General features: G+C 40.7%; 1 protein-coding gene across 1 annotated transcript in view; it reads right to left on the reverse strand.

The window, feature by feature from the left end:
* Positions 1-20032, reverse strand: part of myo10l3 (myosin X, like 3) — a 122766-nt gene that overhangs the window by 74194 nt on the left and 28540 nt on the right. Inside the window, exons 10-11 of the mRNA XM_064975464.1 lie at positions 2642-2724; positions 2166-2274 (exon numbers count right to left, since the gene is read on the reverse strand). Of these exons, the coding sequence (XP_064831536.1) occupies positions 2166-2274; positions 2642-2724 (192 nt within the window). The remainder of the gene's footprint in view (positions 1-2165; positions 2275-2641; positions 2725-20032) is intronic.

Here is a 20032-nt window from a genome sequence, read left to right on the forward strand (position 1 = left end):
TGTTTACAGGCTCTGGCCTCCTAGGGTCCTCATCTCCTGCTGACCAGGGTGTTTACAGGCTCTGGTCTCCTAGGGTCCTCATCTCCTGCTGACCAGGGTGTTTACAGGCTCTGGCCTCCTAGGGTCCTCATCTCCTGCTGACCATGGTGTTTACAGGCTCTGGCCTCCTAGGGTCCTCATCTCCTACTGACCAGGGTGTTTAAAGGCTCTGGCCTCCTAGGGTCCTTACAGGCTCTGGCCTCCTAGGGTCCTCATCTCCTGCTGACCAGGGTGTTTACAGGCTCTGGCCTCCTAGGGTCCTCATCTCCTGCTGACCAGGGTGTTTACAGGCTCTGGCCTCCTAGGGTCCTCATCTCCTGCTGACCAGGGTGTTTACAGGCTCTGGCCTCCTAGGGTCCTCATCTCCTGCTGACCATGGTGTTTACAGGCTCTGGCCTCCTAGGGTCCTCATCTCCTACTGACCAGGGTGTTTAAAGGCTCTGGCCTCCTAGGGTCCTTACAGGCTCTGGCCTCCTAGGGTCCTCATCTCCTGCTGACCAGGGTGTTTACAGGCTCTGGCCTCCTAGGGTCCTCATCTCCTGCTGACCAGGGTGTTTTCAGGCTCTGGCCTCCTAGGGTCCTCATCTCCTGCTGACCAGGGTGTTTACAGGCTCTGGCCTCCTAGGGTCCTCATCTCCTGCTGACCAGGGTGTTTACAGGCTCTGGCCTCCTAGGGTCCTCATCTCCTGCTGACCAGGGTGTTTACAGGCTCTGGCCTCCTAGGGTCCTCATCTCCTGCTGACCAGGGTGTTTACAGGCTCTGGCCTCCTAGGGTCCTCATCTCCTGCTGACCAGGGTGTTTACAGGCTCTGGTTACAGGACTATATTTACCCAGCAGTGGCAGCAAGGACCTTTGAACCGAGCACTCTCTTTCGCTCAGACTGACTGTCTCCAGTAAGATACTGGGACGTGTGGATGAGGGGTAATCGCCAGCTTTAGGAGCTGCAGTCCAGGCTAAATCCCCTCCACACCAGTTACAGCATGTGAAGCCCCCCACCCATCTCCCATGGAATCCTCTCTCTCTATATATATTATAACCTGCTGTGTCTCTGTCTCTCTCCAGACGAACCAGTACTACATGAAGCCCCCCACCCATCTCCCATGGAATCCTCTCTCTCTATATATATTATAACCTGCTGTGTCTCTGTCTCTCTCCAGACGAACCAGTACTACATGAAGCCCCCCACCCATCTCCCATGGAATCCTCTCTATATATATTATAACCTGCTGTGTCTCTGTCTCTCTCCAGACTAACCAGTACTACATGAAGACCCCCACCCATCTCCCATGGAATCCTCTCTCTCTCTATATATATTATAACCTGCTGTGTCTCTGTATCTCTCCAGACTAACCATCAAGAACTATGCTGGAGAGGTAAATGACCTTCAAGGAGCTCAACACTTGAGAAGGACTCTCTCTCTAAAACAAACAAAAGACTATTCAAAACGCTTAGGGAAACTGTCAACCTCATGATCAAGGCAATCCGTATCATGGCATAGCCAAAAGGATTCTATGTGACTTTACAGTATAGTGAAGGTTATGGTTAGGAGGTCAGAGGTTGACTATGCTCCTCTGTGATTGGTCCTCACCCTGAACTGAGAGCTGACAGTGGATTAGGGTTAGAGGTTAGAGGTCCTCACCCTGAACTGAGAGCTGACAGTGGATTAGGGTTAGAGGTTAGAGGTCCTCACCCTGAACTGAGAGCTGACAGTGGATTAGAGGTTAGAGGTCCTCACCCTGAACTGAGAGCTGACAGTGGATTAGGGTTAGAGGTTAGAGGTCCTCACCCTGAACTGAGAGCTGACAGTGGATTAGAGGTTAGAGGTCCTCACCCTGAACTGAGAGCTGACAGTGGATTAGGGTTAGAGGTTAGAGGTCCTCACCCTGAACTGAGAGCTGACAGTGGATTAGAGGTTAGAGGTCCTCACCCTGAACTGAGAGCTGACAGTGGATTAGGGTTAGAGGTCCTCACCCTGAACTGAGAGCTGACAGTGGATTAGAGGTTAGAGGTTAGAGGTCCTCACCCTGAACTGAGAGCTGACAGTGGATTAGGGTTAGGGGTTAGAGGTCCTCACCCTGAACTGAGAGCTGACAGTGGATTAGGGTTAGGGGTTAGAGGTCCTCACCCTGAACTGAGAGCTGACAGTGGGTTTGCGTCTGGCCGTCCCCATCTTCAGGGTCTCCTCTCCGTTCCTGCTCCCGACACGCTCAAACAGGTCATAGATGAAGTCAAGCCTGAAGGACAGAACAAACATGTTCAACATTCTCTAAACACAGTGGAGTGACTTTAGTACAGGGTCAGAGGGTATTACTCTGCACATTAACACAGTGGAGTGACTTTAGTACAGGGTCAGAGGGAATTACTCTGCACATTAACACAGTGGAGTGACTTTAGTACAGGGTCAGGGGGTATTACTCTGCAAATTAACACAGTGGAGTGACTTTAGTACAGGGTCAGAGGGTATTACTCTGCACATTAACACAGTGGAGTGACTTTAGTACAGGGTCAGGGGGTATTACTCTGCACATTAACACAGTGGAGTGACTTCAGAGGGTCAGACTTTGTGGGTTGTTGTGCACACACACGCACACACACACACACCTGCTGTCCTTGAGCATGTTTAAGACGTCATCTCTGAAGGTGTCTCGGTTCTTCTGTAGGACCCCTCTGACGTCATACAGAACCTGGCAGAGAGTGGGGACATGTTTCAGTTAGTTCACCTGGCAGGGGACAGGACAGTGTATGTTCACTGGGGCCATGTTTCAGTTAGCCTAGTCACTTTACCCCTACCTACAGTATACTGCTGTTACTGTCTATTATCTATCCTTTACCCCTACCTACAGTATACTGCTGTTACTGTCTATTATCTATCCTTTACCCCTACATACAGTATACTGCTGTTACTCTCTATTATCTATCCTTTACCCCTACAGTATACTGCTGTTACTGTCTATTATCTATCCTTTACCCCTACCTACAGTATACTGCTGTTACTGTCTATTATCTATCCTTTACCCCTACCTACAGTATACTGCTGTTACTGTCTATTATCTATCCTTTACCCCTACCTACAGTATACTGCTGTTACTGTCTATTATCTATCCTTTACCCCTACCTACAGTATACTGCTGTTACTGTCTATTGTCTATCCTTTACCCCTACAGTATACTGCTGTTACTATCTATTATCTATCCTTTACCCCTACCTACAGTATACTGCTGTTACTGTCTATTATCTATGCTTTACCACTACCTACAGTATACTGCTGTTACTGTCTAGTATCTATCCTTTACCCCTACCTACAGTATACTGCTGTTACTGTCTATTATCTATCCTTTACCCCTACCTACAGTATACTGCTGTTACTGTCTATTATCTATCCTTTACCCCTACCTACAGTATACTGCTGTTACTGTCTATTATCTATCCTTTACCCCTACCTACAGTATTCTGCTGTTACTGTCTATTATCTATCCTTTACCCCTACAGTATACTGCTGTTACTGTCTATTATCTATCCTTTACCCCTACCTACAGTATACTGCTGTTACTGTCTATTATCTATCCTTTACCCCTACCTACAGTATACTGCTGTTACTGTCTATTATCTATCCTTTACCCCTACAGTATACTGCTGTTACTGTCTATTATCTATCCTTTACCCCTACAGTATACTGCTGTTACTGTCTATTATCTATCCTTTACCCCTACCTACAGTATACTGCTGTTACTGTCTATTATCTATCCTTTACCCCTACCTACAGTATACTGCTGTTACTGTCTATTATCTATCCTTTACCCCAACCTACAGTATACTGCTGTTACTGTCTATTATCTATCCTTTACCCCTACCTACAGTATACTGCTGTTACTGTCTATTATCTATCATTTACCCCTACCTACAGTATACTGCTGTTACTGTCTATTATCTATCCTTTACCCCTACCTACAGTATACTGCTGTTACTGTCTATTATCTATCCTTTACCCCTACCTACAGTATACTGCTGTTACTGTCTATTATCTATCCTTTACCCCTACAGTATACTGCTGTTACTGTCTATTATCTATCCTTTACCCCTACAGTATACTGCTGTTACTGTCTATTATCTATCATTTACCCCTACCTACAGTATACTGCTGTTACTGTCTATTATCTATCCTTTACCCCAACCTACAGTATACTGCTGTTACTGTCTATTATCTATCCTTTACCCCTACCTACAGTATACTGCTGTTACTGTCTATTATCTATCATTTACCCCTACCTACAGTATACTGCTGTTACTGTCTATTATCTATCCTTTACCCCAACCTACAGTATACTGCTGTTACTGTCTATTATCTATCCTTTACCCCTACAGTATACTGCTGTTACTGTCTATTATCTATCCTTTACCCCTACCTACAGTATACTGCTGTTACTGTCTATTATCTATCCTTTACCCCAACCTACAGTATACTGCTGTTACTGTCTATTATCTATCCTTTACCCCTACCTACAGTATACTGCTGTTACTGTCTATTATCTATCATTTACCCCTACCTACAGTATACTGCTGTTACTGTCTATTATCTATCCTTTACCCTACCTACAGTATACTGCTGTTACTGTCTTATCTATCCTTTACCCCTACCTACAGTATACTGCTGTTACTGTCTATTATCTATCCTTTACCCCTACCTACAGTATACTGCTGTTACTGTCTATTATCTATCCTTTACCCCTACCTACAGTATACTGCTGTTACTGTCTATTATCTATCCTTTACCCCTACCTACAGTATACTGCTGTTACTGTCTATTATCTATCCTTTACCCCTACCTACAGTATACTGCTGTTACTGTCTATTATCTATCCTTTACCCCTACCTACAGTATACTGCTGTTACTGTCTTATCTATCCTTTACCCCTACCTACAGTATACTGCTGTTACTGTCTATTATCTATCCTTTACCCCTACCTACAGTATACTGCTGTTACTGTCTATTATCTATCCTTTACCACTACCTACAGTATACTGCTGTTACTGTCTATTATCTATCCTTTACCCCTACCTACAGTATACTGCTGTTACTGTCTAGTATCTATCCTTTACCCCTACCTACAGTATACTGCTGTTACTGTCTATTATCTATCCTTTACCCCTACCTACAGTATACTGCTGTTACTGTCTATTATCTATCCTTTACCCCTACCTACAGTATACTGCTGTTATTGTCTATTATCTATCCTTTACCCCTACCTACAGTATACTGCTGTTACTGTGTATTATCTATCCTTTACCCCTACCTACAGTATACTGCTGTTACTGTCTATTATCTATCCTTTACCCCTACCTACAGTATTCTGCTGTTACTGTCTATTATCTATCCTTTACCCCTACCTACAGTATACTGCTGTTACTGTCTATTATCTATCCTTTACCCCTACCTACAGTATACTGCTGTTACTGTCTATTATCTATCATTTACCCCTACCTACAGTATACTGCTGTTACTGTCTATTATCTATCCTTTACCCCTACAGTATACTGCTGTTACTGTCTATTATCTATCCTTTACCCCTACCTACAGTATACTGCTGTTACTGTCTATTATCTATCCTTTACCCCTACAGTATACTGCTGTTACTGTCTATTATCTATCCTTTACCACTACCTACAGTATACTGCTGTTACTGTCTTATCTATCCTTTACCCCTACCTACAGTATACTGCTGTTACTGTCTATTATCTATCCTTTACCCCTACCTACAGTATACTGCTGTTACTGTCTATTATCTATCCTTTACCCCTACCTACAGTATACTGCTGTTACTGTCTATTATCTATCCTTTACCCCTACCTACAGTATACTGCTGTTACTGTCTATTATCTATCCTTTACCCCTACCTACAGTATACTGCTGTTACTGTCTATTATCTATCCTTTACCCCTACCTACAGTATACTGCTGTTACTGTCTATTATCTATCCTTTACCCATACCTACAGTATACTGCTGTTACTGTCTATTATCTATCCTTTACCCCTACCTACAGTACCCTGCTGTTACTGTCTATTATCTGTCCTTTACCCCTACCTACAGTATACTGCTGTTACTGTCTATTATCTATCCTTTACCCCTACAGTATACTGCTGTTACTGTCTATTATCTATCCTTTACCCCTACCTACAGTATACTGCTGTTACTGTCTATTATCTATCCTTTACCCCTACCTACAGTATACTGCTGTTACTGTCTATTATCTATCCTTTACCCCTACCTACAGTATACTGCTGTTACTGTCTATTATCTGTCCTTTACCCCTACCTACAATATACTGCTGTTACTGTCTATTATCTATCCTTTACCCCTACCTACAGTATACTGCTGTTACTGTCTATTATCTATCCTTTACCCCTACAGTATACTGCTATTACTGTCTATTATCTATCCTTTACCCCTACCTACAGTATACTGCTGTTACTGTCTATTATCTATCCTTTACCCCAACCTACAGTATACTGCTGTTACTGTCTATTATCTATCCTTTACCCCTACCTACAGTATACTGCTGTTACTGTCTATTATCTATCCTTTACCCCTACCTACAGTATACTGCTGTTACTGTCTATTATCTATCCTTTACCCCTACCTACAGTATACTGCTGTTACTGTCTATTATCTATCCTTTACCCCAACCTACAGTATACTGCTGTTACTGTCTATTATCTATCCTTTACCCCTACCTACAGTATACTGCTGTTACTGTCTATTATCTATCCTTTACCCCTACCTACAGTATACTGCTGTTACTGTCTATTATCTATCCTTTACCCCTACCTACAGTATACTGCTGTTACTGTCTATTATCTATCCTTTACCCCTACAGTATACTGCTGTTACTATCTATTATCTATCCTTTACCCCTACCTACAGTATACTGCTGTTACTGTCTATTATCTATCCTTTACCCCTACCTACAGTATACTGCTGTTACTGTCTATTATCTATCCTTTACCCCTACCTACAGTATACTGCTGTTACTGTCTATTATCTATCCTTTGCCCCTACCTACAGTATACTGCTGTTACTGTCTATTATCTATCCTTTACCCCTACAGTATACTGCTGTTACTATCTATTATCTATCCTTTACCCCTACCTACAGTATACTGCTGTTACTGTCTATTATCTATCCTTTGCCCCTACCTACAGTATACTGCTGTTACTATCTATTATCTATCCTTTACCCCTACCTACAGTATACTGCTGTTACTGTCTATTATCTATCCTTTGCCCCTACCTACAGTATACTGCTGTTACTGTCTATTATCTATCCTTTACCCCTACCTACAGTATACTGCTGTTACTGTCTATTATCTATCCTTTACCCCTACAGTATACTGCTGTTACTATCTATTATCTATCCTTTACCCCTACCTACAGTATACTGCTGTTACTGTCTATTATCTATCCTTTGCCCCTACCTACAGTATACTGCTGTTACTGTCTATTATCTATCCTTTACCCCTACCTACAGTATACTGCTGTTACTGTCTTATCTATCCTTTACCCCTACCTACAGTATACTGCTGTTACTGTCTATTATCTATCCTTTACCCCTACCTACAGCATACTGCTGTTACTGTCTATTATATATCCTTTACCCCTACCTACAGTATACTGCTGTTACTGTCTATTATCTATCCTTTACCCCTACAGTATACTGCTATTACTGTCTATTATCTATCCTTTACCCCTACCTACAGTATACTGCTATTACTGTCTATTATCTATCCTTTACCCCTACCTACAGTATACTGCTGTTACTGTCTATTATCTATCCTTTACCCCTACCTACAGTATACTGCTGTTACTGTCTATTATCTATCCTTTACCCCCTACAGTGTACTGCTGTTACTGTCTATTATCTATCCTTTACCCCTACCTACAGTATACTGCTGTTACTGTCTATTATATATCCTTTACCCCTACACTATACTGCTGTTACTGTCTATTATCTATCCTTTACCCCTACCTACAGTATACTGCTGTTACTGTCTATTATCTATCCTTTACCCCTACCTACAGTATACTGCTGTGACTGTCTATTATCTATCCTTTACCCCTACCTACAGTATACTGCTGTTACTGTCTATTATCTATCCTTTACCCCTACCTACAGTATACTGCTGTTACTGTCTATTATCTATCCTTTACCCCTACCTACAGTATACTGCTGTTACTGTCTATCTATCCTTTACCCCTACCTACAGTATACTGCTGTTACTGTCTATTATCTATCCTTTACCCCTACCTACAGTATACTGCTGTTACTGTGTATTATCTATCCTTTACCCCTACCTACAGTATACTGCTGTTACTGTCTATTATCTATCCTTTACCCCTACCTACAGTATACTGCTGTTACTGTCTATTATCTATCCTTTACCCCTACCTACAGTATACTGCTGTTACTGTCTATTATCTATCCTTTACCCCTACCTACAGTATACTGCTGTTACTGTCTATTATCTATCCTTTACCCCTACCTACAGTATACTGCTGTTACTGTCTATTATCTATCCTTTAACCCTACAGTATACTGCTGTTACTGTCTATTATCTATCCTTTACCCCTACCTACAGTATACTGCTGTTACTGTCTATTATCTATCCTTTACCCCTACCTACAGTATACTGCTGTTACTGTCTATTATCTACCCTTTACCCCTACCTGCTGTTACTATCTATTATCTATCCTTTACCCCTACCTACAATATACTGCTGTTACTGTCTATTATCTATCCTTTACCCCTACCTGCTGTTACTATCTATTATCTATCCTTTACCCCTACCTACAGTATACTGCTGTTACTGTCTATTATCTATCCTTTACCCCTACAGTATACTGCTGTTACTGTCTATTATCTATCCTTTACCCCTACCTACAGTATACTGCTGTTACTGTCTATTATCTATCCTTTACCCCTACCTACAGTATACTGCTGTTACTGTCTATTATCTATCCTTTACCCCTACCTACAGTATACTGCTGTTACTGTCTATTATCTATCCTTTACCCCTACCTACAGTATACTGCTGTTACTGTCTATTATCTATCCTTTACCCCTACCTACAGTATACTGCTGTTACTGTCTATTATCTATGCTTTACCCCTACAGTATACTGCTGTTACTGTCTATTATCTATCCTTTACCCCTACCTGCTGTTACTATCTATTATCTATCCTTTACCCCTACCTACAGTATACTGCTGTTACTGTCTATTATCTATGCTTTACCACAACCTACAGTATACTGCTGTTACTGTCTAGTATCTATCCTTTACCCCTACCTACAGTATACTGCTGTTACTGTCTATTATCTATCCTTTACCCCTACCTACAGTATACTGCTGTTACTGTCTATTATCTATCCTTTACCCCTACCTACAGTATACTGCTGTTACTGTCTATTATCTATCCTTTACCCCTACCTACAGTATACTGCTATTACTGTCTATTATATATCCTTTACCCCTACAGTATACTGCTGTTACTGTCTATTATCTATCCTTTACCCCTACCTACAGTATACTGCTGTTACTGTCTATTATCTATCCTTTACCCCTACCTACAGTATACTGCTGTTACTGTCTATTATCTATCCTTTACCCCTACAGTATACTGCTGTTACTGTCTATTATCTATCCTTTACCCCTACCTATAGTATACTGCTATTACTGTCTATTATCTATCCTTTACCCCTACCTACAGTATACTGCTGTTACTGTCTATTATCTATCCTTTACCCCTACCTACAGTATACTGCTGTTACTGTCTATTATCTATCCTTTACCCCTACCTACAGTATACTGCTGTTACTGTCTATTATCTATCCTTTACCCCTACCTACAGTATACTGCTGTTACTGTCTATTATCTATCCTTTACCCCTACCTACAGTATACTGCTGTTACTGTCTATTATCTATCCTTTACCCCTACCTACAGTATACTGCTGTTACTGTCTTATCTATGCTTTACCCCTACAGTATACTGCTGTTACTGTCTATTATCTATCCTTTACCCCTACCTACAGTATACTGCTGTTACTGTCTATTATCTATCCTTTACCCCTACCTACAGTATACTGCTGTTACTGTCTATTATCTATCCTTTACCCCTACCTACAGTATACTGCTGTTACTGTCTATTATCTATCCTTTACCCCTACCTACAGTATACTGCTGTTACTGTCTATTATCTATCCTTTACCCCTACCTACAGTATACTGCTGTTACTGTCTATTATCTATCCTTTACCCCTACCTACAGTATACTGCTGTTACTGTCTATTATCTATCCTTTACCCCTACCTACAGTATACTGCTGTTACTGTCTATTATCTATCCTTTACCCCTACCTACAGTATACTGCTGTTACTGTCTATTATCTATCCTTTACCCCTACCTACAGTATACTGCTGTTACTGTCTATTATCTATCCTTTACCCCTACCTACAGTATACTGCTGTTACTGTCTATTATCTATCATTTACCCCTACCTACAGTATACTGCTGTTACTGTCTATTATCTATCCTTTACCCCTACCTACAGTATACTGCTGTTACTGTCTATTATCTATCCTTTACCCCTACCTACAGTATACTGCTGTTACTGTCTATTATCTATCCTTTACCCCTACCTACAGTATACTGCTGTTACTGTCTATTATCTATCCTTTACCCCTACCTACAGTATACTGCTGTTACTGTCTATTATCTATCCTTTACCCCTACCTACAGTATACTGCTGTTACTGTCTATTATCTATCCTTTACCCCTACCTACAGTATACTGCTGTTACTGTCTATTATCTATCCTTTACCCCTACCTACAGTATACTGCTGTTACTGTCTATTATCTATCCTTTACCCCTACCTACAGTATACTGCTGTTACTGTCTATTATCTATCCTTTACCCCCTACCTACAGTATACTGCTGTTACTGTCTATTATCTATCCTTTACCCCCTACCTACAGTATACTGCTGTTACTGTCTATTATCTATCCTTTACCCCTACCTACAGTATACTGCTGTTACTGTCTATTATCTATCCTTTACCCCTACCTACAGTCTACTGCTGTTACTGTCTATTATCTATCCTTTACCCCCTACCTACAGTATACTGCTGTTACTGTCTATTATCTATCCTTTTCCCCTACCTACAGTATACTGCTGTTACTGTCTATCTATCCTTTACCCCTACCTACAGTATTCTGCTGTTACTGTCTATTATCTATCCTTTACCCCTACCTACAGTATACTGCTGTTACTGTCTATTATCTATCCTTTACCCCTACCTACAGTATACTGCTGTTACTGTCTATTATCTATCCTTTACCCCTACCTACAGTATACTGCTATTACTGTCTATTATATATCCTTTACCCCTACAGTATACTGCTGTTACTGTCTATTATCTATCCTTTACCCCAACCTACAGTATACTGCTGTTACTGTCTATTATCTATCCTTTACCCCTACCTACAGTATACTGCTGTTACTGTCTATTATCTATCCTTTACCCCTACCTACAGTATACTGCTGTTACTGTCTATTATCTATCCTTTACCCCTACCTACAGTATACTGCTGTTACTGTCTATTATCTATCCTTTACCCCTACCTACAGTATACTGCTGTTACTGTCTATTATCTATCCTTTACCCCTACCTACAGTATACTGCTGTTACTGTCTATTATCTATCCTTTACCCCTACCTACAGTATACTGCTGTTACTGTCTATTATCTATCCTTTACCCCTACCTACAGTATACTGCTGTTACTGTCTATTATCTATCCTTTACCCCTACAGTATACTGCTATTACTGTCTATTATCTATCCTTTACCCCTACCTACAGTATACTGCTGTTACTGTCTATTATCTATCCTTTACCCCCTACAGTGTACTGCTGTTACTGTCTATTATCTATCCTTTACCCCTACCTACAGTATACTGCTGTTACTGTCTATTATATATCCTTTACCCCTACACTATACTGCTGTTACTGTCTATTATCTATCCTTTACCCCTACCTACAGTATACTGCTGTTACTGTCTATTATCTATCCTTTACCCCTACCTACAGTATACTGCTGTTACTGTCTATTATCTATCCTTTACCCCTACCTACAGTATACTGCTGTTACTGTCTATTATCTATCCTTTACCCCTACCTACAGTATACTGCTGTTACTGTCTATTATCTATCCTTTACCCCTACCTACAGTATACTGCTGTTACTGTCTATTATCTATCCTTTACCCCTACCTACAGTATACTGCTGTTACTGTCTATTATCTATCCTTTACCCCTACCTACAGTATACTGCTGTTACTGTCTATTATCTATCCTTTACCCCTACCTACAGTATACTGCTGTTACTGTCTATTATCTATCCTTTACCCCTACAGTATACTGCTATTACTGTCTATTATCTATCCTTTACCCCTACCTACAGTATACTGCTGTTACTGTCTATTATCTATCCTTTACCCCCTACAGTGTACTGCTGTTACTGTCTATTATCTATCCTTTACCCCTACCTACAGTATACTGCTGTTACTGTCTATTATATATCCTTTACCCCTACACTATACTGCTGTTACTGTCTATTATCTATCCTTTACCCCTACCTACAGTATACTGCTGTTACTGTCTATTATCTATCCTTTACCCCTACCTACAGTATACTGCTGTTACTGTCTATTATCTATCCTTTACCCCTACCTACAGTATACTGCTGTTACTGTCTATTATCTATCCTTTACCCCTACAGTATACTGCTGTTACTGTCTATTATCTATCCTTTACCCCTACCTACAGTATACTGCTGTTACTGTCTATTATCTATCCTTTACCCCTACAGTATACTGCTGTTACTGTCTATTATCTATCCTTTACCCCTACCTACAGTATACTGCTGTTACTGTCTATTATCTATCCTTTACCCCTACCTACAGTATACTGCTATTACTGTCTATTATCTATCCTTTACCCCTACCTACAGTATACTGCTGTTACTGTCTATTATCTATCCTTTACCCCTACCTACAGTATACTGCTGTTACTGTCTATTATCTATCCTTTACCCCTACCTACAGTATACTGCTGTTACTGTCTATTATCTATCCTTTACCCCTACCTACAATATACTGCTGTTACTGTCTATTATCTATCCTTTACCCCTACCTACAGTATACTGCTGTTACTGTCTATTATCTATCCTTTACCCCTACCTACAGTATACTGCTGTTACTGTCTATTATCTATCCTTTACCCCTACCTACAGTATACTGCTGTTACTGTCTATTATCTATCCTTTACCCCTACCTACAGTATACTGCTGTTACTGTCTATTATCTATCCTTTACCCCTACCTACAGTATACTGCTGTTACTGTCTATTATCTATCCTTTACCCCTACCTACAGTATACTGCTGTTACTGTCTATTATCTATCCTTTACCCCTACCTACAGTATACTGCTGTTACTGTCTATTATCTATCCTTTACCCCTACCTACAGTATACTGCTGTTACTGTCTATTATCTATCCTTTACCCCTACCTACAGTATACTGCTGTTACTGTCTATTATCTATCCTTTACCCCTACCTACAGTATACTGCTGTTACTGTCTATTATCTATCCTTTACCCCTACCTACAGTATACTGCTGTTACTGTCTATTATCTATCCTTTACCCCTACCTACAGTATACTGCTGTTACTGTCTATTATCTATCCTTTACCCCCTACAGTATACTGCTGTTACTGTCTAGTATCTATCCTTTACCCCTACTTAGAGTATACTGCTGTTACTGTCTATTATCTATCCTTTACCCCTACCTACAGTATACTGCTGTTACTGTCTATTATATATCCTTTACCCCTACCTACAGTATACTGCTGTTACTGTCTATTATCTATCCTTTACCCCTACCTACAGTACCCTGCTGTTACTGTCTATTATCTATCCTTTACCCCAACCTACAGTATACTGCTGTTACTGTCTAGTATCTATCCTTTACCCCTACCTACAGTATACTGCTGTTACTGTCTATTATCTATCCTTTACCCCTACCTACAGTATACTGCTGTTACTGTCTATTATCTGTCCTTTACCCCTACCTACAGTATACTGCTGTTACTGTCTATTATCTATCCTTTACCCCTACCTACAGTATACTGCTGTTACTGTCTATTATCTATCCTTTACCCCTACCTACAGTATACTGCTGTTACTGTCTATTATCTATCCTTTACCCCTACAGTATACTGCTGTTACTGTCTATTATCTATCCTTTACCCCTACCTACAGTATACTGCTGTTACTGTCTATTATCTATCCTTTACCCCTACCTACAGTATACTGCTGTTACTGTCTATTATCTATCCTTTACCCCTACCTACAGTATACTGCTGTTACTGTCTATTATCTATCCTTTACCCCTACCTACAGTATACTGCTGTTACTGTCTATTATCTATCCTTTACAACTACCTACAGTATACTGCTGTTACTGTCTATTATCTATCCTTTACCCCTACCTACAATATACTGCTGTTACTGTCTATTATCTATCCTTTACCCCTACCTACAGTATACTGCTGTTACTGTCTATTATCTGTCCTTTACCCCTACCTACAATATACTGCTGTTACTGTCTATTATCTATCCTTTACCCCTACCTACAGTATACTGCTGTTACTGTCTATTATCTATCCTTTACCCCTACCTACAGTATACTGCTGTTACTGTCTATTATCTATCCTTTACCCCTACCTACAGTATACTGCTGTTACTGTCTTATCTATCCTTTACCCCTACCTACAGTATACTGCTGTTACTGTCTATTATATATCCTTTACCCCTACCTACAGTATACTGCTGTTACTGTCTATTATCTATCCTTTACCCCTACCTACAGTATACTGCTGTTACTGTCTATTATCTATCCTTTACCCCCTACCTACAGTATACTGCTGTTACTGTCTATTATCTATCCTTTACCCCTACCTACAGTATACTGCTGTTACTGTCTATTATCTATCCTTTACCCCTACCTACAGTATACTGCTGTTACTGTCTATTATCTATCCTTTACCCCTACCTACAGTATACTGCTGTTACTGTCTATTATCTATCCTTTACCCCTACCTACAGTATACTGCTGTTACTGTCTATTATCTATCCTTTACCCCTACCTACAGTATACTGCTGTTACTGTCTATTATCTATCCTTTACCCCTACCTACAGTATACTGCTGTTACTGTCTATTACCTATCCTTTACCCCTACCTACAGTATACTGCTGTTACTGTCTATTATCTATCCTTTATCTACCTACAGTATACTGCTGTTACTGTCTATTATCTATCCTTTACCCCCTACAGTATACTGCTGTTACTGTCTATTATCTATCCTTTACCCCTACCTACAGTACCCTGCTGTTACTGTCTATTATCTATCCTTTACCCCAACCTACAGTATACTGCTGTTACTGTCTATTATCTATCCTTTACCCCCTACCTACAGTATACTGCTGTTACTGTCTATTATCTATCTTTTTACCCCTACAGTATACTGCTGTTACTGTCTATTATCTATCCTTTACCCCTACCTACAGTATACTGCTGTTACTGTCTATTATCTATCCTTTACCCCTACCTACAGTATACTGCTGTTACTGTCTATTATCTATCCTTTACCCTACCTACAGTATACTGCTGTTACTGTCTATTATCTATCCTTTACCCCTACCTACAGTATACTGCTGTTACTGTCTATTATCTATCCTTTACCCCCTACAGTATACTGCTGTTACTGTCTATTATCTATCCTTTACTCCCTACCTACAGTACCCTGCTGTTACTGTCTATTATCTATCCTTTACCCCTACCTACAGTACCCTGCTGTTACTGTCTATTATCTATCCTTTACCCCAACCTACAGTATACTGCTGTTACTGTCTATTATCTATCCTTTACCCCTACCTACAGTATACTGCTGTTACTGTCTATTATCTATCCTTTACCCCTACAGTATACTGCTGTTACTGTCTATTATCTATCCTTTACCCCTACAGTATACTGCTGTTACTGTCTATTATCTATCCTTTACCCCTACCTACAGTATACTGCTGTTACTGTCTATTATCTATCCTTTACCCCTACCTACAGTATACTGCTGTTACTGTCTATTATCTATCCTTTACCCCTACCTACAGTATACTGCTGTTACTGTCTATTATCTATCCTTTACCCCTACCTACAGTATACTGCTGTTACTGTCTATTATCTAGCCTGTTGTCTAGTCACTTTATCCCTACCTACATGCACAGTCATGGCCAAAAGTTGAGAATGACACAAATATTAATTTTCACAAAGTCTGCTGCCTCAGTTTGTATTATGGAAATTTGCATATACTCCAGAATGTTATGAAGAGTGATCAGATGAATTGCAATTACTTGCAAAGTCCCTCTTTGCCATGCAAATGAACTGAATCCCCAAAACAACATTTCCACTGCATTTCAGCCCTGCCACAAAGGACCAGCTGACATCATGTCAGTGATTCTCTCGTTAACACAGGTGTGAGTGTTGACGAGGAGAAGGCTGGAGATCACCCTGTCATGCTGATTGAGTTCGAATAACAGGCTGAATAACAGGCTGGAAGCTTCAAAAGGAGGGCGGTGCTTGGAATCATTGTTCTTCCTGTCAACCATTGTTACCTGCAAGGAAACACGTGCCGTCATCATTGCTTTGCACAAAAGGGCTTCACAGGCAAGGATATTGCCAGTAAGATTGCACCTAAATCAACCATTTATCGGATCATCAAGAACTTCAAGGAGAGCGGTTCAATTGTTATGAAGAAGGATTCAAGAAAGTCCAGCAAGTGCCAGGACCGTCTCCTAAAGTTGATTCAGCTGCAGGATCGGGGCACCACCAGTACAGCGCTTGCTCAGGAATGGCAGCAGGCAGGTGTGAGTGCATCTGCACACACAGTGAGGCGAAGACTTTTGGAGGATGGCCTGGTGTCAAGAAAGGCAGCAAAGAAGCCTCTTCTCTCCAGGAAAAACATCAGGGACCGGACTGATATTCTGCAAAAGGTCCAGGGATTGGACTGCTGAGGACTGGGGTAAAGTCATTTTCTCTGATGAATCCCCTTTCCAATTGTTTGGGGCATCTGGAAAGAAGCTTGTCCGGAGAAGACAAGGTGAGCGCTACCATTAGTCCTGTGTCATGCCAACAGTAAAGCATCCTGAGACCATTCATGTGTGGGGTTGCTTCTCAGCCAAGGGACTGGGCTCACTCACAATTTTGCCTAAGAACACAGCCATGAATAAAGAATGGTACCAACACATCCTCCGAGAGCAACTTCTCCCAACCATCCAGGAACAGTTTGGTGACGAACAATGCCTTTTCCAGCATGATGGAGCACCTTGCCATAAGGCAAAAGTGATAACTAAGTGGCTCGGGGAACAAAACATCGATATTTTGGGTCCATGGCCAGGAAACTCCTCAGACCTTAATCCCATTGAGAATTTGTGGTCAATCCTCAAGAGGCGGGTGGACAAACAAAAACCCACAAATTCTGACAAACTCTAAGCATTGATTATGCAAGAATGGGCTGCCATCAGTCAGGATGTGGCCCAGAAGTTATTTGACAGCATGCCAGGGCGGACTGCAAAGGTCTTGAAAAAGAAGGGTCAACACTACAAATATTGACTCTTTGCATCAACTTCATGTAATTGTCAATAAAAGCCTTTGGAACTTATCAAATGCTTGTAATTACACTTCAGTATTGAATAGTAACAAATACCCTCAAATACCCTGTACCCCTGCACAGCAACTCAGTACTGGTACTCCCTGTATATACAGTAGCCATGTAGTTACCTGGTACTTCCTGTATATAGCCATGCTATTAACTGGTACTTCCTGTATATATCCATGCCATTAACTGGTACTTCCTGTATATAGCCATGCCTTTAACTGGTACTTCCTGTATATAGCCATGCCTTTATCTGCTACTTCCTGTATATAGCCATGCCATTAACTGGTACTTCCTGTATATAGCCATGCCATTAACTGGTACTTCCTGTATATAGCCATGCCATTAACTGGTACTTCCTGTATATAGCCATGCCATTAACTGGTACTTCCTGTATATAGCCATACCTTTAACTGGTACTTCCTGTATATAGCCATGCCATTAACTGGTACTTCCTGTATATAGCCATGCCATTAACTGGTACTTCCTGTATATAGCCATGCCATTAACTGGTACTTCCTGTATATAGCCATGCCATTAACTGGTACTTCCTGTATATAGCCATGCCATTAACTGGTACTTTCTTTATATAGCCATGTAGTTACCTGTTACTTCCTGTATATAGCCATGCTATTAACTGGTACTTCCTGTATATAGCCATGCCATTAACTGGTACTTCCTGTATATAGCCATGCCATTAACTGGCACTTCCTGTATATAGCCATGCTATTAACTGGTACTTCCTGTATATAGCCATGCCATTAACTGGTACTTCCTGTATATAGCCATGCTATTAACTGGTACTTCCTGTATATAGCCATGCCATTAACTGGTACTTCCTGTATATAGCCATGCCATTAACTGGTACTTCCTGTATATAGCCATGCCTTTAACTGGTACTTCCTGTATATAGCCATGCCTTTATCTGCTACTTCCTGTATATAGCCATGCCATTAACTGGTACTTCCTGTATATAGCCATGCCATTAACTGGTACTTCCTGTATATAGCCATGCCATTAACTGGTACTTCCTGTATATAGCCATGCCATTAACTGGTACTTCCTGTATATAGCCATACCTTTAACTGGTACTTCCTGTATATAGCCATGCCATTAACTGGTACTTCCTGTATATAGCCATGCCATTAACTGGTACTTCCTGTATATAGCCATGCCATTAACTGGTACTTCCTGTATATAGCCATGCCATTAACTGGTACTTCCTGTATATAGCCATGCCATTAACTGGTACTTTCTTTATATAGCCATGTAGTTACCTGTTACTTCCTGTATATAGCCATGCTATTAACTGGTACTTCCTGTATATAGCCATGCCATTAACTGGTACTTCCTGTATATAGCCATGCCATTAACTGGCACTTCCTGTATATAGCCATGCTATTAACTGGTACTTCCTGTATATAGCCATGCCATTAACTGGTACTTCCTGTATATAGCCATGCTATTAACTGGTACTTCCTGTATATAGCCATGCTATTAACTGGTACTTCCTGTATATAGCCATGGTGGCTTTAACTGGTACTTCCTGTATATAGCCATGGTGGCTTTAACTGGTACTTCCTGTATATAGCCATGGTGGCTTTAACTGGTACTTCCTGTATATAGCCATGGTGGCTTTAACTGGTACTTCCTGTATATAGCCATGCCATTAACTGGTACTTCCTGTATATAGCCATGCTATTAACTGGTACTTCCTGTATATAGCCATGCCATTAACTGGTACTTCCTGTATATAGCCATGCCATTAACTGGTACTTCCTGTATATAGCCATGCCATTAACTGGTACTTCCTGTATATAGCCATGCTATTAACTGGTACTTCCTGTATATAGCCATGCTATTAACTGGTACTTCCTGTATATAGCCATGCTATTAACTGGTACTTCCTGTATATAGCCATGCTATTAACTGGTACTTCCTGTATATAGCCATGCTATTAACTGGTACTTCCTGTATATAGCCATGTTATTTTTACTCATTCGTTATTCACTGTGTATTTATTCTTCGTGTGAGTATTTCTATGTATTTTATCTTTAAAGGGCTGATCAGCATTTCAAACGTTCAAAAGCGCCCCGTCACTGTTTTTGTTAAAAAGTTGTGGGATGGAGAAATGTACCCAAAATCACATTCACAGACAAAGCTATTGATGCAAGGAC

Source organism: Oncorhynchus masou, chromosome 10, assembly GCF_036934945.1.
Source record: "Oncorhynchus masou masou isolate Uvic2021 chromosome 10, UVic_Omas_1.1, whole genome shotgun sequence".
Taxonomy (NCBI): domain Eukaryota; kingdom Metazoa; phylum Chordata; class Actinopteri; order Salmoniformes; family Salmonidae; genus Oncorhynchus; species Oncorhynchus masou.